Source organism: Eupeodes corollae, chromosome 3 (genome assembly GCF_945859685.1).
Source record: "Eupeodes corollae chromosome 3, idEupCoro1.1, whole genome shotgun sequence".
In the NCBI taxonomy this organism is placed as follows: Eukaryota; Metazoa; Arthropoda; class Insecta; order Diptera; family Syrphidae; genus Eupeodes; species Eupeodes corollae.
Window position 1 is genome coordinate 16,765,341 of NC_079149.1, and position 23,046 is coordinate 16,788,386.

Sequence of the window (23,046 nt, forward strand, 5' to 3'; positions counted from 1 at the left end):
ATATATTATAGTAATAATTTCGGAGTACAACTCGCTGAAACTACACCATCTGGAGTATGAGTGTGACGCCAAAAAGAAAAACCATCAGCCCATTAACCTAGTCTAATTATGGAAACAAGTGAAGACATCATACTTAATTTGTAAGGAAGAAGGTTAATTTGTTCACAATTATTGTGACCCCATCGACATTTGGATACTTCTGTTTTAGTTTTTGAATTTAAAGTTTGTATCCTTGTTATTTCATAATTTCAAAAGTTGCTCAAATTTGGAATCTTTACTTTCCAAAAAGCCGGGTTTTTCTCTATGAAGCTCTCTAGAATTGCTCATTGCAATCTTAGCATCTATACACGTTTTAAACAAAGCTACAGGTTAAAGACATCAAAGCTCTCGAAAACCTAACTTCATCTAGTTTACACTGTATCAAATAAGCTGTGAGTCACTGTATTGTAATCAAATAATCTAATAATAAATTCTATTCGCATCTTTTTATGGACAGACTTCTTTTTTCTTATTTTTGTTTTTACTATCATAAGGTCGAAAAATGTTAATTTAATAAATTCTCTTCAAAATTTAATTTACTGAAGTTGCTATGTCTCGTATGTATGTTCAATAACACGTTAGGTACACCCCAACCAAACAGAAATAAGTTTTCAGTCTTTCTTTCTACATTGTTATTCTTTTACCGCGTCACAGTCACAGTCACAGCGTGTTTTTTCTATTCTCTCTATTTAGCTTGAATTTATCAAAAAACATGACTCAATTATTTCATTCATTACAATTTATAAAACAACATTTTTAAAGTAGAATTCAATATGATCGGAATTATGCTGGACGATTGTTGGATACTCACTTCTATAAACTGCACCCCGTTCATTTCGACAACAATGGGTGCACATGCTGAAGAAAATTATTAAAATTATAAACAAAACGAATCCCCAGGGGAAATTTGTATCTAAAAGATTAAAACAAAACAAAATTCATGATGCGGTTTTCAGAAAAATTAAAAAGAACAACAATTATTTGATGGGAACTCACTAAACTCATCGCCGGACATAGTTTCAACTTGTTGCTGTCGATTATAACTACAAAGGCAAACTGAACTTTCTGAGTTGTGAGTTCTGACAGAATTGTTTTTTTCTTTGCTCTCTTCTTTTTTAGCAAACTAAACAAAACAAAAACATCATCTCGTCATTATCGGGATTGGAATAAAATAAAAACAAAAATAACCAAAACTCTTGCAATGTTTTGAGATATTTTTGGAACAGAAACACAGAACTCGGCAGTCGACACTCGACAGCAGAAAGAAACATCGAAGAGATTACCTTAAGTTGATTCGAATGCGAATCAAAGCAGGACTGAGAGCGAGAGGCTCAAAGTTTTTTAACAAGAAATGTTTACTTTAAAATCTGGGGTTAAGAAATTCGGGCTAAGTGCATAATATTATATTATGATTCATAAAATACTCGATTCCATTGCCTGGAGTGGACTTGCTTCTTGCTCTATTGGTTTAACCCAAAGTAAGTGGAAAGATTAATATTACGAATGGAGAATTGTGAAGAAAGTGAAGAGAAAACAGTTTTATTTTTGATTATATTTATAAAAAAAAGGTATTGTATAGATAAGATTAAAAAATCGTTTTTTGTTTGCATGATTGGTTAATATTCAATAGAAAGGAACAGAGAACTTATACTGATATCAATTCTTCCAACATCTCTTACAATCTTTACATATTGCACAAGTCAACAAGGTGCTACATAAATGAAGGGCATGATTTTTTCTATCATGTCTCTTACTAAAAATCATTCAGAAAAAGGACGAAAATACAGCTAGGGCCTAAATAATAGGTACACAACTTAATTTGCGTGTAATTTTTTTTTTTATAATAACCTTATTATGCAAATGGGGTCGTTAAATAAAAAAATTAGGTGGCGCAACAGTCCGTTGAGAACGAAGGCCTAGTGACTTACAACTCTCAACCATTCCTTAGTGCGAGTACTGTTGTCAGGGATAGAGAGGACCTACAGTTTAATGTCGAATCCGAACGTCTAATTTGAGAAAGCACTTTTCATGACAAGAATTACTCGTGTAGGATTTGTCAATTCCCCGCAAGAGGCAGCACCCGTTAAAAAAAAAACTTTAGATGGTACAGGCAGGGATTGAACCCAAGTCCTCTGGCATGACAGTCCAACGCACCTTTAAATAAAATACAAAACAGTTTATTTCAAAATGATCGCCCTTAACTTAAATGCCAGCCTTTTAACATTGAGACGATTGAGCTTAAGTGGCACGCAATGTTTCTTTTGGTATTTTTGACTCTGTTTCGGCACTATTTTAAGAATTGAAAAATTCCTTTAAGAAGTCTTTCAAGCAAGCTCTTCAAAAACACAAAAGTTAATACAAATCATTTAAATATAAACTTCCCGAGAGCCCATCTGAAATTTTTCTAAAACACACATAATTGGCCCTGAGGTACCTTTGTGTTTTCTTGGATTTGTATTTGTTTTGCCTTATTAGAGGTTTGTAGAATGTCAATTATCATTGAAAAAGGTATTTATTTAACGCTTTACCAAAACCTCATCTTTGTGGTACTACTTGTCAAACGTTTTTACGTTTGTTCCTAATTTCATTCTTTTGGCGAGACTTTCAATTAAAAAACTTCAGACGACATTTTGGTTTGACTGTCATCTTATCTGGAATATATAGCGAACCGGTGCGCAAAGAACCCCAATTTTTCTTGAAACAAAAAAAATTTGCCAGAACTTTTTAATTATACTTGTAAAAAAATTTTTGCGATTCTATTTTCTTAAGCGCCTCACTAAACGTATAACAGAAGCGAAAATGAAATGACATTTATTCACTTTTCTAATTGAATTAAAGGTTTAGAAAAGAAAAGAAATAGTCCGGTCAATTTAGACAATTGAAATAACCAAAATTCCGACATAGCCAAATTTTTGTAGAGACCTTGGGTTTACCCTAAGGAATAAAAATTGAAAAGTCCACATCAATCCCATGCGAGCTTAAAAAGTTATTTGGGGTCAAAGGTCAACATTTTAGGTTTTTTGGATTTTTCTCAAAAATGGTAAGTTTTATGACAAAAATACTTTGGACCGAATTTGTAAATCTCAAAATTCTCTACAAAAATGGTCCTCATAATTTTTTTCTAAGTATCACCGTTACTGAGATATCGCGATTGTAAGAGTTATGTTCAAAATAATATGCACATATTTGCCCCATATATAAATATTCGTGTCGTTCTTATACCTGCTTCTTTTATTGTTAAACGTTCTCTTCTAGTGAATATACGTATTTATTAGAAGCGTTGACTATTAGAGTCTGTGTTAATCAATATTTTAAAAAAATGTCACAATTTTGTTTTATTTCCAAGAAACTTTTGTCTGAAGATGAAACTGTTGTGGTTAGTCGTGGAATGCAAACTTTAATCGATGCAAGTGTTGCGAGAAATGATGAGTTTATTGAGTATTTAAGAAGTGAAAAGTCCGTCACAATACACGTGTATTGCAGAAAAGCATACACCCGGAAAAGTTCAATCTCTGCAGCAAAAGACAACGGGAAAATGAAGAAGCCAGTAGTTCAAAAGTAAGTCCACCTCGTACTAGAGCGTGAGTAAGCGAATCCAGCTTTTGTTTTAAAGAGAACTGTTCATTTTGTGGTGATGAAGCAGATGAAGAGGCAGAGAAAAAGAAACGGCAGAGTCTTCGAAAAAAAATTTACAAAGTTTCTACACTTAACTTTAAAGAATCCCTTTTGAAATTAGCTAAAGATCGTTCTGATGACGTATCAAAAGCTGTCATTGCACGTATTAATTTTGAGTATGATTTAATAGCTTCTGATGCTAAATACCATGACAATTGTTACAAATCTTTCCTGAGACCTAATACTGGCGGTAAAATTGGGCGTCCCCAAAACGAGGATGTGAACTCTGCGATGGAGGAAATTTTTAAATTCATTGAAAGTAGTGACGACTACGATTGACGAATTAAAGAATGTTTGTCAAAATGTAGCTTTAGAAAACAGAATTATAAAAGTACGATTGAAGTCAAAGTATGGTCGTAGAATTATTTTGACTGAGAAGTCTGGAAAATTAACATTTATCTGTTTTGTAGACAATTGCCAAGACAGTTTAAGTCAAGCTTGGTCTAATAAAAACTTGGATGAAAAAGAAAAACGCCTGATAACTTTGAAAGCTGCGGCAAAAATCCTTCGAGAAGATATTCAATCTTGTGTATTTGATAATTCTATGTACCCGTCACCTGGTAGAATGTTCGAGGATGTAAATAACGATATTCCTTTCAATAATATAAAATTAAAACGCACTGATAAAGGACTTCCTTTTTTAGCTGCGATTAGCACTATAAAGAAGAATCACGAAGAAGAATCACCTTACCCGTTATTGCTCTTTGATGCAGCTGGGATGCGAAAAACAGCAAAGTCAGCCATCTACGATTGCTTTCAATCAATCAATACTGAGGTTGATCGTACTAACGCTGCTTACATTGTCGATGGAGGATATCTACTACATCATGTTGTGTGTGATCGAGAAGAAACCTTCAACGTTATTTTTGAAAAATATGTTCAGTATTTATATAGACTTATGGTCATTCATTGACGGTAGTATTTGATGGCTATAGTGACACAACAAAGAATATTAAAGCTGCAGAACAACGTCGTCGAACTACTAAAACATGCTCGAGTTCCGACATGATCTTTGATGAATTTATGAAGGTTCCACCAAACCAACAACAGTTTTTTGCGAACATTAATAATAAATCTCGTTTCATTTTCATGTTAAGTAAAAAATTGACAGCTGGAAATGTTGAAGTGAAACAAGCTCAGAATGACGCAGATGTCCTCATAATTGAAACAGCAATAGAAAAATTTAATACAACAAACCCAACAATTGTAGTGGGCGAAGATGTTGATTTGTTGGTACTACTTACTGCAAGGACACCAATTGATAAAATGATTTACTTCTTAAAACCTGGAAAGGCTCAAAACCGAACAGAAATATGTTCTTCAAAAAGTTTAACCGCTTATCCAAAATGCCAAAATTATATTTTATTTTTACATGCAATAACCGGCTGTGATACTACATCGGCAATATACAGAAGGGGCAAAACTTCAATATTAAGATTATTTGAAAAAAAAAAACGATTTAATTGATTGCGCAAAAGTATTTACGGATATTAATTCTCTACTTCAAACAATAATCACGAAAGGAATTCGCTTTCTTCTTGCTGTTTATGGAGCTCCAAAAAAAAAGTAGATTGCATTGATAAGTACAGATATTTAGCCTTTGTCAAAAATACACGAAATATCAAGCAAGTACAACTATCTTGTCTTCCTCCAACATCGGCATCTGCTATTCAACACTTGTATCGAGTGTACTATCAAGTTCAGACGTGGCAAGGCAATCAACTGAACCCTGAAGACTGGGGTTGGAAATTTATAAATAATATTTTGGAACCGATTCGAACTTTACACCACCCTGCTCCAGAAAAACTTCTTAATACTATTTTTTGCAATTGCAAGAAAGGTGTAGTGCCAAATGCGGCTGTAGAACAGTCGGGTTAGAGTGTTCTCCAGCGTGTACCAATTGCCAAGGTCTGTCTTGCTCAAATGGTCAATTGAATACAACAGAGTGAGATTCATGTGATTTTGATGAAGAAACAACTGATTCATTTGAACAATTTATGAACATTCAGCAAGAGGAAGAAGAAGAAGAAATTGGAGAAGACATGATAGTTGATTATGAGTATGAAGAGTATGAATCAGATTGAAATATCAGAAGAAACCAGAACGACAATTAAATTCAATAACCAAAATCAACATTAATAATCATCATACAGTACATATTATCTCTCAAAATAACATCATAATGATTTGTGGGATAGGCCTACCGGGGAAACCACTTTAAAAAAAACGCACCGAGTGCAGGTGGTATGGAAATGTGTGCATATTATGTTGAACATAACTCTTACAATCGCGATATCTCAGGAACGGTGATACTTAGAAAAAAATCATGAGGACCATTTTTTCAGAGAATTTTGAGATTTATAAATTCGTTCTGAGGTATTTTTGTCATAAAACTTACCGTTTTTGAGAAAAATCCAAAAAACCTAAAATGTTGACCTTTGACCCCAAATAACTTTTTAAGCTCGCATGGGATTAATGGGGACTTTTAAATTTTTATTTTTTAGGGTGAACCCAAGGTCTCCACTAAAATTTGGCTCTGTCGGAATTTTTGTTATTTGACCACTATTTGTATGTCTAAATTGACCGGACTAAAAATAGTTTTATATAAAATGGAGATCTTAAGCAATAATGTTTTGACGTTCAAACTAAGTGCACAGTATGACAGATATTGTTTGTTTAGGTACTGATAAATGTCTTAATTAAATACTTCACTACGTTCATATTATATGTTATCTTTTATAAAATAAACAAAATAGTTAAAAGGTCAAAAGTAAGAAATGTTTCTATTATTTTGGTCATACCTGTATTCATAATTTGTTTTTTTTTTAAATTAAGGCTCATTGAATTTTTTAAAAAAGATTTCATTAATTTGTTTGTCTATCTCTTATAGTTTATAAAATAACTCTAGCCGCAGTGAAGAGAAACAAATGTTTTTTTTTCGGTTTTTGCGGTTTATCTTGAAAACTATTTGGCGTATCAAAAAATAATCTTCTACAAAATTAAAGTTTATCAGATGTCATAAAGAAGTACTTGTTTTAGTTTCTAAAATAACCCTATCGGCATTTAAGAAAAAACATGCGTTTTTTTCTCACGAAAAGAAAGCTTATTAAAATTTCTTTAAAAGATATGGTATGCATTTTTTACTCTCTGTAAATGTCCACAAAAAAAATATACCATTCAATTTGTATGTCCTTTTTTACTTCTGAAACTCCTGCCTGCATGCCTAGAGAAAAAGCATTATAACAAGCTACTTTATTATCTCCAACGATGCCACTCGCTATTGACATGATTTCATTTGTAACTGGAAATGGAGGATGAATTTGGAACCAATTTGACAGCTGTGCAATGTCTGTATTATCTCTAATTTTACGTGCCTTCCCATGGTGCTCAATAGTAGAAAAAAGAACGCCATTGAATTTTTCGAGTGATGAGAAAATTTCATGAGTAGCAGTCAGCCCTATAACCCATTTGCTAAGTACACTATCAGTGATTCCACGCCCTCCTGTCAAGCCACCAATACTCTTCATTCTACGCATTAGAGTTTGTTCAATTTCCTGGTCCGACCACACCCCTGTCCAAAATAAGTAAGTTGTTCTCATAGTAAAGTAACCCTCTTGCATAGTTTTTAAATTCATCTAGGGTCATCACAGAAGGAATTTTTATCATGTCCTGCAAATACAGGTGACATGATTTGGCGTACGAGAAGTGTTCATCCAGTTAATATTGGCATTTCAATCGCCAGACTGCCCAGCGGAAATAAAATCTGTAAGCAATGTACTCATATTAAACAACTGAATCCATAAGGCTGCTGTTGGTCCATTAGATTTGAATTTGTTTGTAGATTCCCACTAAGATGGATCAAATAAGGGTTTTTGTTTTAGTGCACATAACGAAGCAGACTCATCAAGACAATTTTTCGTGAGAATTTGGATTTCCTAAAATTCATGTTGGCTTATGTCGACTGTTCCATTATTATATTAGCTAAAGATTTTAGTTTTTGTACTAAAGAAGCCTGTTGTTATTAAGTGCATGTACCCTTTTCATCCTGGAACATCGTTAATGCCAACCAAAGAGTGTCATATCGTTTAGGCTGTAACATGGATGTGGATGCAGCCATGCATCTTATTCCGCCCAAAGAAATGTATTTAGTCCATCTAACGTTCTGACATTAAAGTCCGCATTATCAAACACAAATTGATTGAATGAACCGCTGGAATCTGGTCTCGTGTACAAATAGCTGATATCTCCAACAACTGAACTTCATAGCATGAAGAACAAAGCCCTAAGCTTGATATAAGGTTTACCAACTTCTAATCTTTCTGTATATAAATAAGTCAAGGCTGCTTAGTATTGGAAACATGAATGATCTGGGACGCACAGCTCATATAATGCTATGCCCTATTGCGATGCACTTCCTCCTTCTATTTTCAATGTCCGTTTTGTTTATTATAAGAGTTTTCAGAAACGTTTTTAGGGTTTTAGGTACACAATTGTCATCAACGTGTTTGAAAAAATCAGCACATGTTTTCCTTTAATGCGGATAAGGTTATTTCACAAACTAAAACAAGTACAAAAAAAATAGCATCATATGTATTTCTTTAGGAAATTTAATAAGCACAGAAGATTATTTTTTGATTCGACAAATAATTTTCAATACATAAACCCCAAAAACCGAAAAAACCGTATGTTTCTCTTCACTGCCGCTAAAGCTATTTTATAAAAATTCATAGAACCTTTTTTACAAAATTAAATGAGCTTTAATTTTGTGGAAACATTTTTTTTTGATAAAACAGAAAGTTTTCAAGATAAACGTAAAAAACTGAAACAAACTTCGTGTTTCTCGTCGGATTCTTGGGGACTCTTTTTGGGTCATCACCAGGCATCCCTTAGTAAGTGTGCCAAGTTTTTGTTGGATTTTTTTTTAGATGAAAACCTTTATTAAATGGACTTCATCCTTTACGACCAGGATTGGAAAACATTAAGTACATTTTTGAAAGATATTTACAAGTATAGATTTTTATTAATAACAGAATTATATTAAATTTAAAAACATACATAAATAAATATTTAATATAATACATTATGTACATTTAAATATTCTTAATTTTTTTTTGTCAACTTGGCTAACGGCATTGCCATAGCATTTAAATTCAAAATATTGTATACAACTCTTGTAAATAAATGAATTACTTAACTTACTTAATAGTTTCATATAATAAAACATCAGTTTTATTTTTTGATAACTTTTAGACTTTAAGTAGAGTTAACACCAAACTACACCTTACCAAAAAAAAGGAAGAAATTGGTTAATCATCTTATAAACTGCTATAAAGAATTTTGATATCTACGATATCTCGTACATATGTATGTTTACCTTCAACGATGATTAACAAATGTAGGAAAAACTCAAAATAATTGCTTTTGCATTTCCGATTTTCACAGGAACCAACAACTTTTTTGTCGTTAAGACAAGACAATAATTATCATAAATCAATTTACACAATTATTGTTTCTTTACATAAAATGTAAATATCATGGAATCCAAAATAAATATTCCTTATGGGAAAAACATTTGTTTGACTATCCATTTAAGTGGTTTAAATTTTTAACGACAGTCTAACGTACGGCACATAAAACAATTATTAAATAATTTCTTCCATTGAGAGAAAAATAATAAAAATAAAAACAAATAAACCAAAATGTACGGGACCAACACAAATGTTTTTTAACAACAACACAAAAATAATCTACATACGTCTTTACTAACTTTTCATAATCAAAATTTTTCTCACTTTCGAACTTCTTTGTTGTATAAGCAACATTCCCATAATAACTATTAAATTGATAGCACAAAATGCTATAATTAAATAAGACGCCGTAGCATCAAATACAAAAAAATGCATATTTCACGTTAACCAAATCACAACTAAATAAAATTCTTAATAGAATTAAGCGTTAGCGGGTTAACAAACAAGCGATTAGTAAAGAAAGACTTTTATTTAGGAAGGAAAGAATAATATCAACCCATATATAATTATTGATAAGATTATTTTCTTTTTGGTGAAAATTTATAGATAATAGAATTATTGTCAAAAAGTTGTGTATAAATTTTGGGATATTTTGGGGGTTATCGTTTTTTTCTTGCTTTGATATAATAAAATGTAAATAGTGGTTTATCATTAAACGTATGTATAGTATATATGATTAGGACCAAATCGTTATGTATTTATCTTTATGTGAGTAATGTTACTTTCAGAGAAACAGGTACCTAAAGTCATTCATTCTGAGTTTAAAGGGTGTTTTTTTATAAAACTCTTAATATAATTTAATGTTATAATCAACAATTTACAGTTGTGTTCATAAAAATAGCAGTGCTCTCACAAATAAAACAAAAAGGCCTTCGATATCAACGTTATAAAATATTTCATTAAACTTTTAATAACAAACTAAAATATTTTATTCATAATAACAGAAAATAAGTATTAAAGATTTTTACCGTTAGTTTCGTCACAGTAAAAACCGTTTTTTAAATATATGGATGTTCATAAAAATAGCAGTGCATGACAAAGTACTATTACTTAAGAAGTAAGAAAAACTGTAATAAGTTATATAAAAGTATACAAATAATGTTAGCTTACAATTAGTACTTTGTTGAATAACCATTGTTTTTTATGCCTGCTTCGCATCTACGTGGCATCGAGTCCACTAAAACCTGACAAGTCTCGATTGGTATTGCGTTCCAGGAATCACACACTGCTTCTCACAATTCTTTCGATTTCTTGGGTTTTAATTTATGAACTGCGTTCTTAACATCCCTCCACAAATTTTCGAAGGGGTTAAAGTCGGGGATTGACCGGGCCACTCCAGAACGGATAACTTCTTCTGCGCAAACCATGATTTTGCATTTTTTGACGTATGCTTTGGGTCATAGTCTTGTTGGTATACACAAAGCAACGTCATTTCGTCTTGAGCATAGGGTAACACAACCTCCTCGATAATTCTCACATACTCGGTTGCATCAATTATACCCCCGATGGGATAAACAGGCCCGACCCCATAGTATGAGAAACAAACCCATATCATAATTTTTCTCCACCATGTTTCTCTGTTTTTATAGTGTACCGTGAATCGTCTGCTGCATTTTTGGGTCTTCTCACATATTTTCGACGACCCTTGGAACCAAAAAGGACGACTTTGCTTTCATCGCTCCAGAGAACATTGCTCTATTTCTCTTTTGCCCATACTCCATGCACTTTGGCTAACTCCATTCTCTTTGCCACATGCCACCTTGCCTGGACTCTTTGCCATGGTACCTTGCGTAGACTTCGGGCTGGTAACTTTGCTTCAAAAGACGTCTTCTGTGACAGCGCTAACAGACTGTTGAAGTCTATTTCTTATTTTCCAAGAGCCTATGGTAGGGATCTGTTTTGCTAGCTGAACAATTTTTCTGTCAGTCCTTTCAGTAGTCATCCTCTTTGGGTCTAGCGTTTTCGGTTTATTTTGCCATTTTAAGGCGTTACTGACCATTTTTGTTGAGCAGCCTAGGATTTCTTGAATATTTTGGTAGGTTTTTCCCCCCAAACGCAGTTTTCGAATTTCTTTGTTGCAAAGTCTTGAACGTTTTTTTTGAGCTAATATTTATTAATTTTGTATATGCTAGTATGTTACAAATACTTAAAACTTTAAATAGTGAAATATTTACTTATCAAAAAATAAAAAAAAGTTGAATTTTTAACACTTTTTACTTATAAAATCAAGAGCACTTCTATTTTCATGAACACTCTTAATCCAAAGACTTTGAAATAATGTGTGTTCACCGGGAGAAGTAGAGTATAACTTCAAGCTTAAAGTCTCTAATATAAAAACGAAAGACCGTTAGATGCAAGTAACATGCTAATTTTTTTTAAGAATTTCCACACACCTGTAAACAAAAGGGTCTTAAAAATAGTTTAGTGTTAGTGGCTGGCTTTAATAAATTTAAGCCGAGAGTCCCAATTTTCGGCAACTTTTTGCCGATATAAACCCATTTGAAAACGTGTGGGAGCTGATGAAGAGGGAAGTAGCTAAAGATGCGGTCTCTTATTGAAAGAGTTATTCAGGAAACAGTCAAAACATGCATTGAATTGAGGTTCTTATTAAAGCAAAAGGAAGTTCAAAAAAATATTGAAAATATTCCAAAAATAACAAAAAAACTGAAAATATTAATTTAAAAAAAATCTATTAATCTGTTGTTTTATTTCTATACAAAAGTAGGTAATAGTTTATATTCTGCATACAACATAACTTAATATGGCCAGGGACTGTATGTATAATAACGCGCTGAAGAATATCTTCGAAGAAGTCAATTTTATCTGGCTTATGTAGCGGTGTTAAATCGATCTTAGAGGCTACGCCACAAGCCCACCACACGAGATAATGTGCTCATTAAAAGTTTCCTTCAATAAATTGATTCGTTGGATCGCACATTTTAGTAATAAATTTGCACGATTTGCAAACTTTTTTCAGAAGTATGTACATTTATTATGAGCTGCTAAAATCAAGTGACAGCTGTCAAAAAGAAAAACTCGATAAAAAGTATTAACAAATTGAAAACCACACGCCTAAAAAAACACCCTTTTTATCTCTCCAATTTTGTGTGTTTTGGTTTGGACGATAATTTGAATGTGATTATATTTACAAAGTAGAGAATTTATTGCATTATTTGAAGAAGAAACAAAGCTGAGGCATGAGTAAAATATGCTTTACACATTTTTTATATCCTCTACATCTGTGTCACTCAAAATATCCATGTTTACTTTTTTAATCTAAAAAATACTTTTGAAAATTTTAGGCGAAAGAACTATAGTTGAAAATTGTAAGTAGCATCTCATGCCTTATCGAAGTAGCCAGTTGTCCAATTTTGCTGTAAGAACTAAACTTCAAAGAACGTACATTAATTTACCCTTGAGCTCAATTTTTGACGTATTAACAAACAATGGTAAAGACATTGAGCAGGTTCAGACAACACAAGGAACTCTATTTGCATTCAACTGCATTCCTTGAACGTACATTTTGACCAAGTCAAGTAGTTAGTTTTTCAAGTGTCATAAACTTCAAACTTAGAACTTTACTTCTCTAACTTCTACCTTCAGTTTAACGTATACAAATTACCAAAAAACATTATTGTCTAAAAAACAGTCCTCAAACAAACTACAAATCCATCCCAATTTGCATTTCGTATTGTAAAGAAATATTACTTATTTCCTTTCCAATTTTTCGAGAAACCCTTTTATACAAAATATTAAATGAAATTGTGCGAAAAAAAAAATCGTAAAGGAATAAAGTTTAACTTTCAGTTAATTAAAAAAAAAAACACGATCAGTTGTCATTCTGACATAAGTTGACTTGATAGTCAGGGAGATTTTTGGCTAACTTTCCAGTCAAGTTTCAGATAAAGTTGTCTTAATTAGAAGGCAATTTTTTGGCAGCTGGCCAATCAGATGCTAGAAACTTGCCTTACTTTCAAGTCCCTTATGTCGCCTTAACCTAACCATGGTATGTTCAGCTGCACATCAAAAATATGGAATGCCTTACCTAACTCTATTTTTACCTATTATTTTTTAATCTCCTCTTAATTCCTTTCGTATTTTCCTAACGCTCATACTGTGTTTTAAACACGTTGACATAAAATTAATAATCCATTTGGTTTGTGTTAATTATAAAACAAAAAAGAGTTAGGAGTTGTTGAAAGTAAAAGCAAAAGAACGCTTCCACTTTATAGTTCAGCACACGTGCATTTCATTTGAAGTGCAATCAATAATGCCCTCCAAACCATTTTAATAACAAATGCAATGCTGGTAACTGGACGTTATTATCAGTTTCAAATATTATCGGACACATACATACGTGCTTACATACAATTGTGGCCATATGCACATACGCAGTCGTGCCATAAATTCAGTCACAAAGACGTTGTTGCTTAAAACATCCATTTTATATAAAACTGTTATCTTATTTTCTTAGCCTTTGATTTACAAAGCAATGAATAAAAATGTCGATTTTGTTTCAGTTTCGCATTTGATAACATGGAGTGAGGGACTAAAGAAAAGAAACCACAATAATTGCCTTTGCAAGGTAAGGAATGAGTTTTGGCGATATTTTCTTGTTTCAAAAACCACTGGGAACCGCAAGAATGTTTGTGCATGGGGATTTTCGCCGGTTCGCTATATTTTGAAGAGTAGATAACAGTCCAATAAGTATTCGTCTACGCATTGTCCACATTTATACCCATATAAAAAAAGAACAGTACGGGAACGAATTCCCCATAAAACCCTTCGGAGAGAAATATTATTTCCAGAGAATTTGATTTATTCATCAGATCAATTTTGATTAAATAGCATTAACACACAAAGGGCTACCGAAGCTTAACCAATCATTTGTTATCATCTTAAACCAAACAAACTTTGTAAAAAGATACAAAGGGCACGAAAGAGATGAGTATGAAATAATATCTTTTTCGAATGAAAGCATTTTTACCGTTAAAGAAGTTTATAAAAAAAGAGAACAATTCTTCTACAGGACTAAACAAAGTCGAGACAATACAAAAATGTCTCAGGATCAATATAGGAGGTTTAAGAGAAGCTTAACTCTGGAAAAAACGGAGAGAGTGCGTGAAAGACTTGTCAATGGAATTCCTTAACACAAAACTAACCGAAGCACAGGGCCGTCTTTACCCTTTTAGGGGCCCTGGGCACTTTAAGAAAATGGGGCCACTTTATGATTATATAAAAAATCACATAGCTTTGAATTGATATTTATTTTTTTTGTTTTTGAAATAAACAAATTTTTTTTAATTCATTAAAAAGATAATTAGTTATTGCAGCATTTAAAACATAAACATAAACAAAGTAAAAAAATAAATATTTCATATAAAAATTCAAAATAAAATAAACAAAATTTAATAAAGGGGTCTTTTTCTTGATTTGAGAATAGCAAAATCATTGATTACATCTTTAAAATCCATTCCTCTGAGGATGTCGCTTTCTTGACATCAGCGACAAACATGTCAATCTTTCTTGAATCATTGTAGCTCTGAGTTCGTTTTTGATTCTTTCTAATTTAGAGAAGGGACGTTCCACACTGCAATTGGTCAACATCATACTGAAGAAAATTCTTAGTGCAATTTCAACATTTGAAAATTCATATTCAATTTCATTAGTTTTTAAAAAATTATAAAGCTCTAGAATGTTGTCAATTTTTTATTTTTGTGTCTACTAATTTTCATTGTAGTTCATCTCCATTCGCATCTCCGGTGTAAAATTTAGCAAAAGATTTGCAGTTCTCTTTAAGTCTTCTGAATTCAGATTTTTTAATCGAAAAAAAAGTCAAAACGCTGGCCAATCTTCGTCCGTTTCAAATGAACGCTTAGTGTGTCGACAATGGGAAGAAGGATTTCAATTTTAAATCTTTATTTCCCAGTCAGAATTACTGAGGGTCCAGAGCCGTCAAAAATTATAGATTCATCTATTGCACTCAGCAAATTTATTGCAACATCCAGGGTAATATTTTGGTTTTGAAGTAAAGTACTTGTTTTATTAATGCTTTGCAATACAGAGTTCCAAAGTTCTTTAAGTATGGTAAATTCAAGCTTGGACATTTTTTTGCAAAAACTAAATGCTTCTTCTCTGGCCTCTCGTGCCTGTCCTAAATCGTTCGCTATAGACATCAAAGCTTCTTCAATTTTTTGATGACCTTTATATAAGGCGCTTAGTGCATCAGCTGGCACCGACCATCTTGTTTGAGAAAGACTTTTTAAAACTTTTTTTGGACATAAATGAGCAGTCAACACACTCCATCGATGAGAAGATACCGAAAAGAAGTTTTACAATTTTTGAATAATGTCAAATAATTTGGTTGCTTCTAAGACACACCCAGCCGCATGCACTCCTACCAAGTTTAATGATTGCCCTGCATATGCTACAAAAGTGGCAAATTTACATTTTACTTTTATTCTTGCCTGCAGATCAGAAAACCTTCCTGACATATTTGCCGCGTTTTCGTAGCTTTGGCCTCTGAAATCTGTTATCAATCTGTTATCAAAATGTCATGATCCTCCAAAAACTTCAGTATGGTTTCCGCTAAATAATCTATGTTCGTTAATTGGAATAAAGTCCAAAAACCAACAGACTCGTTTTACGGAGCGAATAATAAATGTTAGTTGGTCAACATTAACGCTAATTGAAAAATATTTTGCCATTTTGACTTCTTTTCGGTAATTTTCAAAACCTGTTTTTCCATGAGATGAATAAATTCATTACAGATATTTGCTGAAAAACGTATGACCACTGGAAATGGAAGACATCTCGAAGCTAAAAACCTTACAACAGCTACAATCCGAGTTGTTGCAGTTTCATGATTAGGGCCCTGCCCCTGGCTTTTTGATTCACCTCCGGAATTTTTAGAAGATGTGGCAGACGAAATTTCTTCAACTTGGGAAGATGACGACTTATTGTCATGTATAAATATTTCTAAAGAAACTGACTAATGAAATAAAAATGTGTGTTTGAACATTTTTAATTTTTTTTACGAATGAAGATAAGTTTGGACACTAGGCATCAAAGCGCATTGAAATTTCTGTGTAAAACTGGATTTTGAAAATAAACAATGAATAAGTAAAAATTAAGAGATCGTAACTATACGTTGCTTTCTATTAAGAGCAGCTCTATTCTAAATGTCCATACAAACTAACATCATAAATTGGTGTATCATTAGAAATTCCTAAATCATAATAGAATAGCTAATTCAAAAATTAAATAATAACCCCTAGGCTTTACTTTTTTGGCTTCCCGAAAAAATAAAAATTTTATATTTAATTTGACGTACTCGTATTTTCTGGACGGAAATCTATAAAAGTGAAACTCACAATAAGTCTGAACACATACGAATAAAATGATGTTTGTGAACCATAAATGGTCCTTGTATTATAATTTCACAATGTAGCTGCATTAATTGAGATTTCATGTTTGTGTCCACAGTCCGTTAAATCCACGGCACTTTATTGCTGGAAAATTAAATGGAAAGTCTATTTGTCTAAAATATGCAATTACTATGGCAAATTGTAATAGATTCTACGGTGATTGGTAATGCCGAATTTTATTCATGAAATCATAATGTGAAACCATTTTTTGACTATGTAAGCCCCCTTTTCAGTAAGGTGTAGATATGTGTAGGGATTAAAGTATTACTTGCAGACGTTTCTCCTGCAATTGAAATGAAATACGATGTCAGTTTTGGTAATTTCTCAATTAATTCTTTCTGTTGTTTAGATTTATTCCTTTTTTCGGATCCACATACATATAAATTCGTAGGGAATGTGATTTAAATTGTTCAGCAAAGGTTGTTGTTCAGCAAGGAAAGTACAAATTCTGATCATTCATTATGCATCTAAAATTATATCGAAATATTTTTTCTTGAAAATAGACCAATAGAGGTTAAGTGATGTTTTTGCATTGTGGGGGCCCCTGCTGATTGCGGGGCCCTGGGCCTGGGCCCAGTGGTAAAAACGGGTCTGCCGAAGCAGTGTCAAAAATATCAATAAACTGGTCGTGTCTCTATAGGTCAATGACCAAAACTTTTAAGAGCTGGCATTAAAGCTGAGCTGGCTAAAGAAATGAGAGAACAAAATTCGTATCTCATGGCGTTTTATATTGGTGAAAGAACTTATGCTACGATTAGGATCAGACGACTTAAGGGAATTAAAGGAATGGCAAGCTTGTAGAATCTTATTGGCCAGCTGCCAGAAACTGTTTCCAATCAAGGTGACATTTAAATAAGAGCTGAGCTTCTTTACTTTTGGACTTATTAATTTTTGAATTATTTCAACTAAATGTTTTAAAAGAAAGATTCTTTGTCAAACTAGAAAAAATATGAAATAAGGGATTAACAGCTTGTTTTTGTTTGCAGGAGTGTTTTTTGCTAAAATATATAATAATGTTTTGGAATGTTCGTTAGTAAAGTAAAGTTCTAAGTTTCAAATGTATGAAACTTTAAAAACTAACTGACTGCAAATAAACCCTTTTATGGTGTCTGAACCTGCCTAGTGAAATTAAAGCGAGAATAAATGAAAATCAAATATTATAATATTATGTTTATCTTATTTACTGTTATTATAACAATTCTGAAATAATATTGATAGTCATTGAGTTTTAAAACTTTAAAAGCAACAGTTAAACTTTTTGTTTTGTTAACATTATTATTTATATTTTTTGTAGATGATCCTTGTGTGTCCCTCGACAATGCTGTCGTATTTATCACATACATAAATATTATTTTGCTGGTGAAATATGAAAACAATATTTGTTTGTGTTTCAAGAATTCAAAAGGATTAGGTTGATTAGAAATTCTTAAAATGTTACTTTATTTTATCTCTAAATGCAAATCTTTTTGATGCTCTACCTAGCATATCTTTTCTTATTAATTGTTCTTGGCGGTACAAATGTTCTTTTGTACTCAATAAATTGCCTATTGGATTTATATCATGACATGCAGAACTTTAACGGTTATTTTATTTGATTTTTCTATCATTAACAACAGTAATTAAATGCTTTAATGATATGTTCGTTATAAATCCTCAAAAATTTTATTTGTTTATAATAAAAAAATGTTCTAATGATTTTAAAGTCACATGGAGTTAAGCTTTTTTTTAATAAATAAACAGATACAGTGGTGGCCATACAATTAGAAACGACAACTATATAGTAATACAAGTATGCATAACTTTTTTAAAAGAAATTTCTTTAGATTGAAAATAGGTTTAATTTATAGCCCATGAATAAGAGTACACATTAAATAGTTAATGCAAGAAAAAAGCAAAATTATATCAATTATAAAAAATAAACGTGTATATAATTCAAATTGTGTGTGGCCATACAATTAGGAACATAACATATAAAATGGTATTTCATTAAAAATCTACAATTTAACATAAAGTAAGTATTAATATTTAGTAGGGAACCCTTTACTTTGTATAACCGTAACCAACCTTCTTTCCATGCTTTCAACCAAAGCGCGGCATCTTGATGGGTGGTATACCCTCCCAGACCTCCTTAATGTTTTTGAAAAGCTCGTCCGAATTTTTAGATTTCTTGGACTTAAATCCTCTCTCGACGTCTGCTCATAAGTTTTTAATCGGTTTCAGATCCGGACTTTGCGCGGGTTTTTGTATCCACAAACTACTGCTGAAAAACGTAACTAATGGGCATGTGTGCGAATGAATAAGGGTCCATGACATTTTCCAGTATGCCTTTATAAACGTGTTGATCCATTCGACCGTTTATCCTTACTAATAGACCAACATCACTCCAAGAAAATGCAACCCAAACCATTATGTTTCCTCCTCAATGTTTTACGGTCTTCAGCGTGTATTTTGGGTGTAATTTTTTTTTCTGAGGATGTCTAACGTACACTTTACCGTCTGACCCAAACAAATTGAACTTAGATTCATCACACCAGAGTATTTTTTTTCCAAAATTGTAAGGTTTTATTTGAGTCAATCGTGCCTTAGGGTTGTTTTTTTACACATGTGGTTTTCTCCTTGCAACACATCCGCGTAGACCATGTTCTAAGAGGCGACGCCTTATGGTTCTAGCTGACAGTTCTCGACCGATTTGGGGCGTAACAATATCTTTTATCTTACCAGAAGTCAAGAAAGGATCAACCTTGCTGATTCTACATATCAGCTTGTCTTCTTTTGGCGTCGTTTTCTGGTTAATTGGCTTTCTTTTAGGAGTTTCAAAGTCAGTTCTTTTAAATACTTGTATGGCTCCAAATACCATCTTTTTTGAACAGCTAAATCTCTTAGCTATGGAGTTCATTGACTCATTGTTAATTTGGTGACACTGCACAAACAGCTTCCGTAGTTCTGGACTGCACGACTTATGTTTACCCATTTTTTACTGTATTATAATTAATATTGTAAAAATATTGAAAATATAATGAAAACTCACATCGATAAAAAAGCCGAATTTAAAACAAATTCACTGATTTTAGTTGTCGTTTCTAATTGTCTGTCCAGCAAAAATGTGGACTTTAAATGAATTTCCTAAAATAACCACGTTTTGACAACTTCAACAACAATTTCAGCTATTATCGACTAACGGTACTAGCCAAATACAATGGTACTTAAAAAAAATCTTATGGATGAAAATATTAACATTATCTCGTTTGTAATTGTGTGGCCACAACTTTATGTAATTTGAAAACATTCCAATTTAAACCGATGAAGACATTAATCAAATAAGCTTAACTTAATTATTTGACCACTTGAATTATGAGCATTTGACAAATAAAAAAAATCAATTTGATAACAAATGAGTATAGTTTTTAGATTGATATGTGATTTTCTTACACATGCATACATATAACACTAGTAAATAGTCTTTATTTTTATTTATTTATTTATTCAACTTAATTCAGCTATAACTTAACTTAACACTAACTTCACATTTTAATTTTAGTTCTTGTTATCAGTTTCAACGTTAACTCTTTTTGTGCCCTAAGGCAAACATAAAAGCCCTTTAATGTACAAGAACTAACAATTAAAAAAAGGGAAGAGGAATGCAGACTCAAAAAGGAAAAAAGCAAAGGGTATCTTCCAGACGGGATTTGGAAATGTTAAAGTCGAAAACTAGCAAACCAGCGTTGCTATGACGAAGAATTATGGACATTGGTTCAAAGTGCCCATAATTATTGCGGTGATGAGGGATATAGAAAAGGGAGACAGATCGCAGATTAAGAGGTTTGGTGTTGAGATGAATATCACTCATCTATATTAGTTAGTGCTGTGGAATCTATATTGCGCACTAACAATTCGTGAGCAAATAATATATCAGCGATTTTGGGTCTAATATATAAGGGTAGCAAACCTATCAGTTTTAATCGATCGGCATAAGGAGGCAAGTTGGATGTATCATCCCAGGGAGGGCAAATCGAACGAATTTTCAATTCTGAGTGAATGGTTTTCATAAAAGGGAGACCATACTTGGCATGCATATTTAAGATGAGGACGGACTAGGGAAATGTAAAACTCTTTAGTTACATAGGGGTTGGAAAATTCTTTTGACCATCTCTTAATAAAATCGAGATATCTATTAGCTTTATTAATAATTTTGTCAAAATGGGAATGGACATTCAAGTGTTTGTCACACATAATACCAAGATCTCTAACAGAATAGACTACGTTGAGGGTGTCATTAAGGAAGTAGTAAACTCTATGAGATGGGATTTGTTTGAGCGTAAAGGTCATTTAACTCTAGGAAATTATGCATGCGCCAAACAAAAAAGATATTAAGATCATTTTGTAAAAGTAAGGAATCAGATGGAGTTGAGATAATCTTGAACATTTTCTTATCATACGCAGGCATTAGGATGTATGAGTTTTTTAATTTAAGACAGATATCGCTAACAGATAAGACGTTAAGAAGGGGCCAAGGAGACTACCTTGTGGGACTCCAGAAGTTGCATGTGTGGAACTGGAGACTGAGTTACGGAAGAGGACTCTATAAGTTCTATTCGCAAGATAGGAGATCCAGTTTAAAAATATAGATGGAAAGCCTAGGGCTCTTAGTTTGAGATAAATTATCTTATGGGATATTTTATCAAAGGCTTTGCTGTAATCAGTGTATATAACATCAACTTCATTACTATTCTCAAGGGCTGACAAAACTTTGGACATAAATTCAATTAAGTTAGTCGTAGTGGATCTACCTTTAAGAAAACTTTGTTGAGAGTAAGCTAAGCTTTCAAAAAGTTTTGGGATGCATGAAAGTTTAGCAATAGGTCTATAATTGTTAAATTCATTTTTTTGCCATGTTTATGAATGGGAAATATAAATGAATCTGTCCATATATGAGGAAACACACCTTGGGAAAGAAAGAGTTCAAAGAGTGCAGTTAGAGGCTTTGACAGATAATTTCTTTGAACAACTGATGGGACGCCATCAGGACCAGGGACAAAGTTTGAGGCTTACATTTTGGCAAGTACCATTTCTTCAGTTATTGTAAAAGATGAAAGAGAGGTTTGAGTGCAACCATCTAAATAACCAAAGTAGTGAGAATCAGATTCATGAAGAAGTTCAGTATACGATTTGCTAAAATATTTAGCAAATAGATTTATCATAGTTGTTGCATCTGAGGACATTATGTTGGAGAAACTCATTGAAGGTGGAAACCCATCAGATTTTCGGTTGTCATTTATGCACTTGAAAAATGTCCTTGCATCAGAAAGAAGGTTATTTTCCATTTGGTTAAGGTATTGGTTATAAAGGCATTCCCTTAATTCAGAGAAAGAATTATAAGCGAGAAGATAGTTTTTGTGGTCGGTATCAGATTTGGACCGTAAAAAGAACTTCCAAAGCTTGTTACGGGTATTTCTTAGGCTACGGAGCTCTCTGTTGTACCAAGGGGGAGAAGAGGTGAAATCTTTTTTGCAAGAGAATGGTATTGATTATTCAGTACAGTATGAGAGAATCAAATAAAACCAATTTGTAAGGGACTCTATTGTTCTGTTGAGGGAACTTAATTGAAAGTCCGCTGAGCTAAGAAGATTGTTGAGTTTGGAGAAATCAGCCCTACGAAAGTCGTAACAATAATTCTCCATTTCAAAAAAGTTGTTTTCAAATTCAATGGGGAAGTAAAGATTAATGGGAGGATAATAGCGATGCAAGGTTGAGAGAAGGTGATTGCTCCCGGATTGGTCGCCAAGAACGATGGTCAAATCATTAGGTTGCACTTGTTCAAGCAGAAAATCAATGGCATTACCAGCAGCTTTCTATGCTTTAATTTGTTGGGAAAAAAAGGAAAAATGAATCAAAGTTTGTATTTGTTTTTTAGCTTAATTATATGACCACAAGTGTAGGTACGTGACGTTGAGTCATTTTTATCTTGTTCAACATTTTTATATTGAACAAGTTCAATCATTAAACTTAAAGAAACAAGATGCTGTACATATTTGGGAATACCCAAATCAAATCAAACTTATAGAAGCAATAATAACTATCCGACTGTTCAATTTTGAAGCCTTCCACATTTATAAATTTGTTTGAATCAATAAATTTTTTTTTTTCAAGAAGCTGACATATGTATTTCACAATTTAATTTCTCTTTAAGTGTTTAACTTATGTCCATATATCTCTTAACAATCTTCTAGCTACTTTCAATGTGTCGTAATTTACAACATCCTCTACTCGGTGCATTTTTTTAAAAACTATGAGTCATTGCAAACGACGACATTAAAAACCCAAACTTTACTCTCAATACTCTCATATCATTGGTATTGCTGCAATTATTGTTATCTGCT

The 23,046-nt window shown here is 32.5% G+C and overlaps 1 protein-coding gene across 3 annotated transcripts in view; it reads right to left on the reverse strand.

Moving 5' to 3' along the window:
- Positions 1-23,046, reverse strand: part of LOC129948944 (protein shisa-5) — a 30,485-nt gene that overhangs the window by 6,922 nt on the left and 517 nt on the right. The window contains exons 1-2 of one of the 3 annotated variants that reach the window (XM_056060096.1): positions 1,036-1,191; positions 851-952 (exon numbers count right to left, since the gene is read on the reverse strand). The exons of 1 other annotated variant lie outside the window; for it this stretch is intronic. In XM_056060096.1, coding sequence (XP_055916071.1) covers positions 851-952; positions 1,036-1,054 — 121 coding nt within the window. In that variant the 5' untranslated portion in view covers positions 1,055-1,191. Of the gene's footprint in view, positions 1-850; positions 953-1,035; positions 1,192-9,481; positions 9,630-23,046 lie in introns of those variants that run through there. One more of the 3 variants, XM_056060095.1, reaches the window with a different exon arrangement.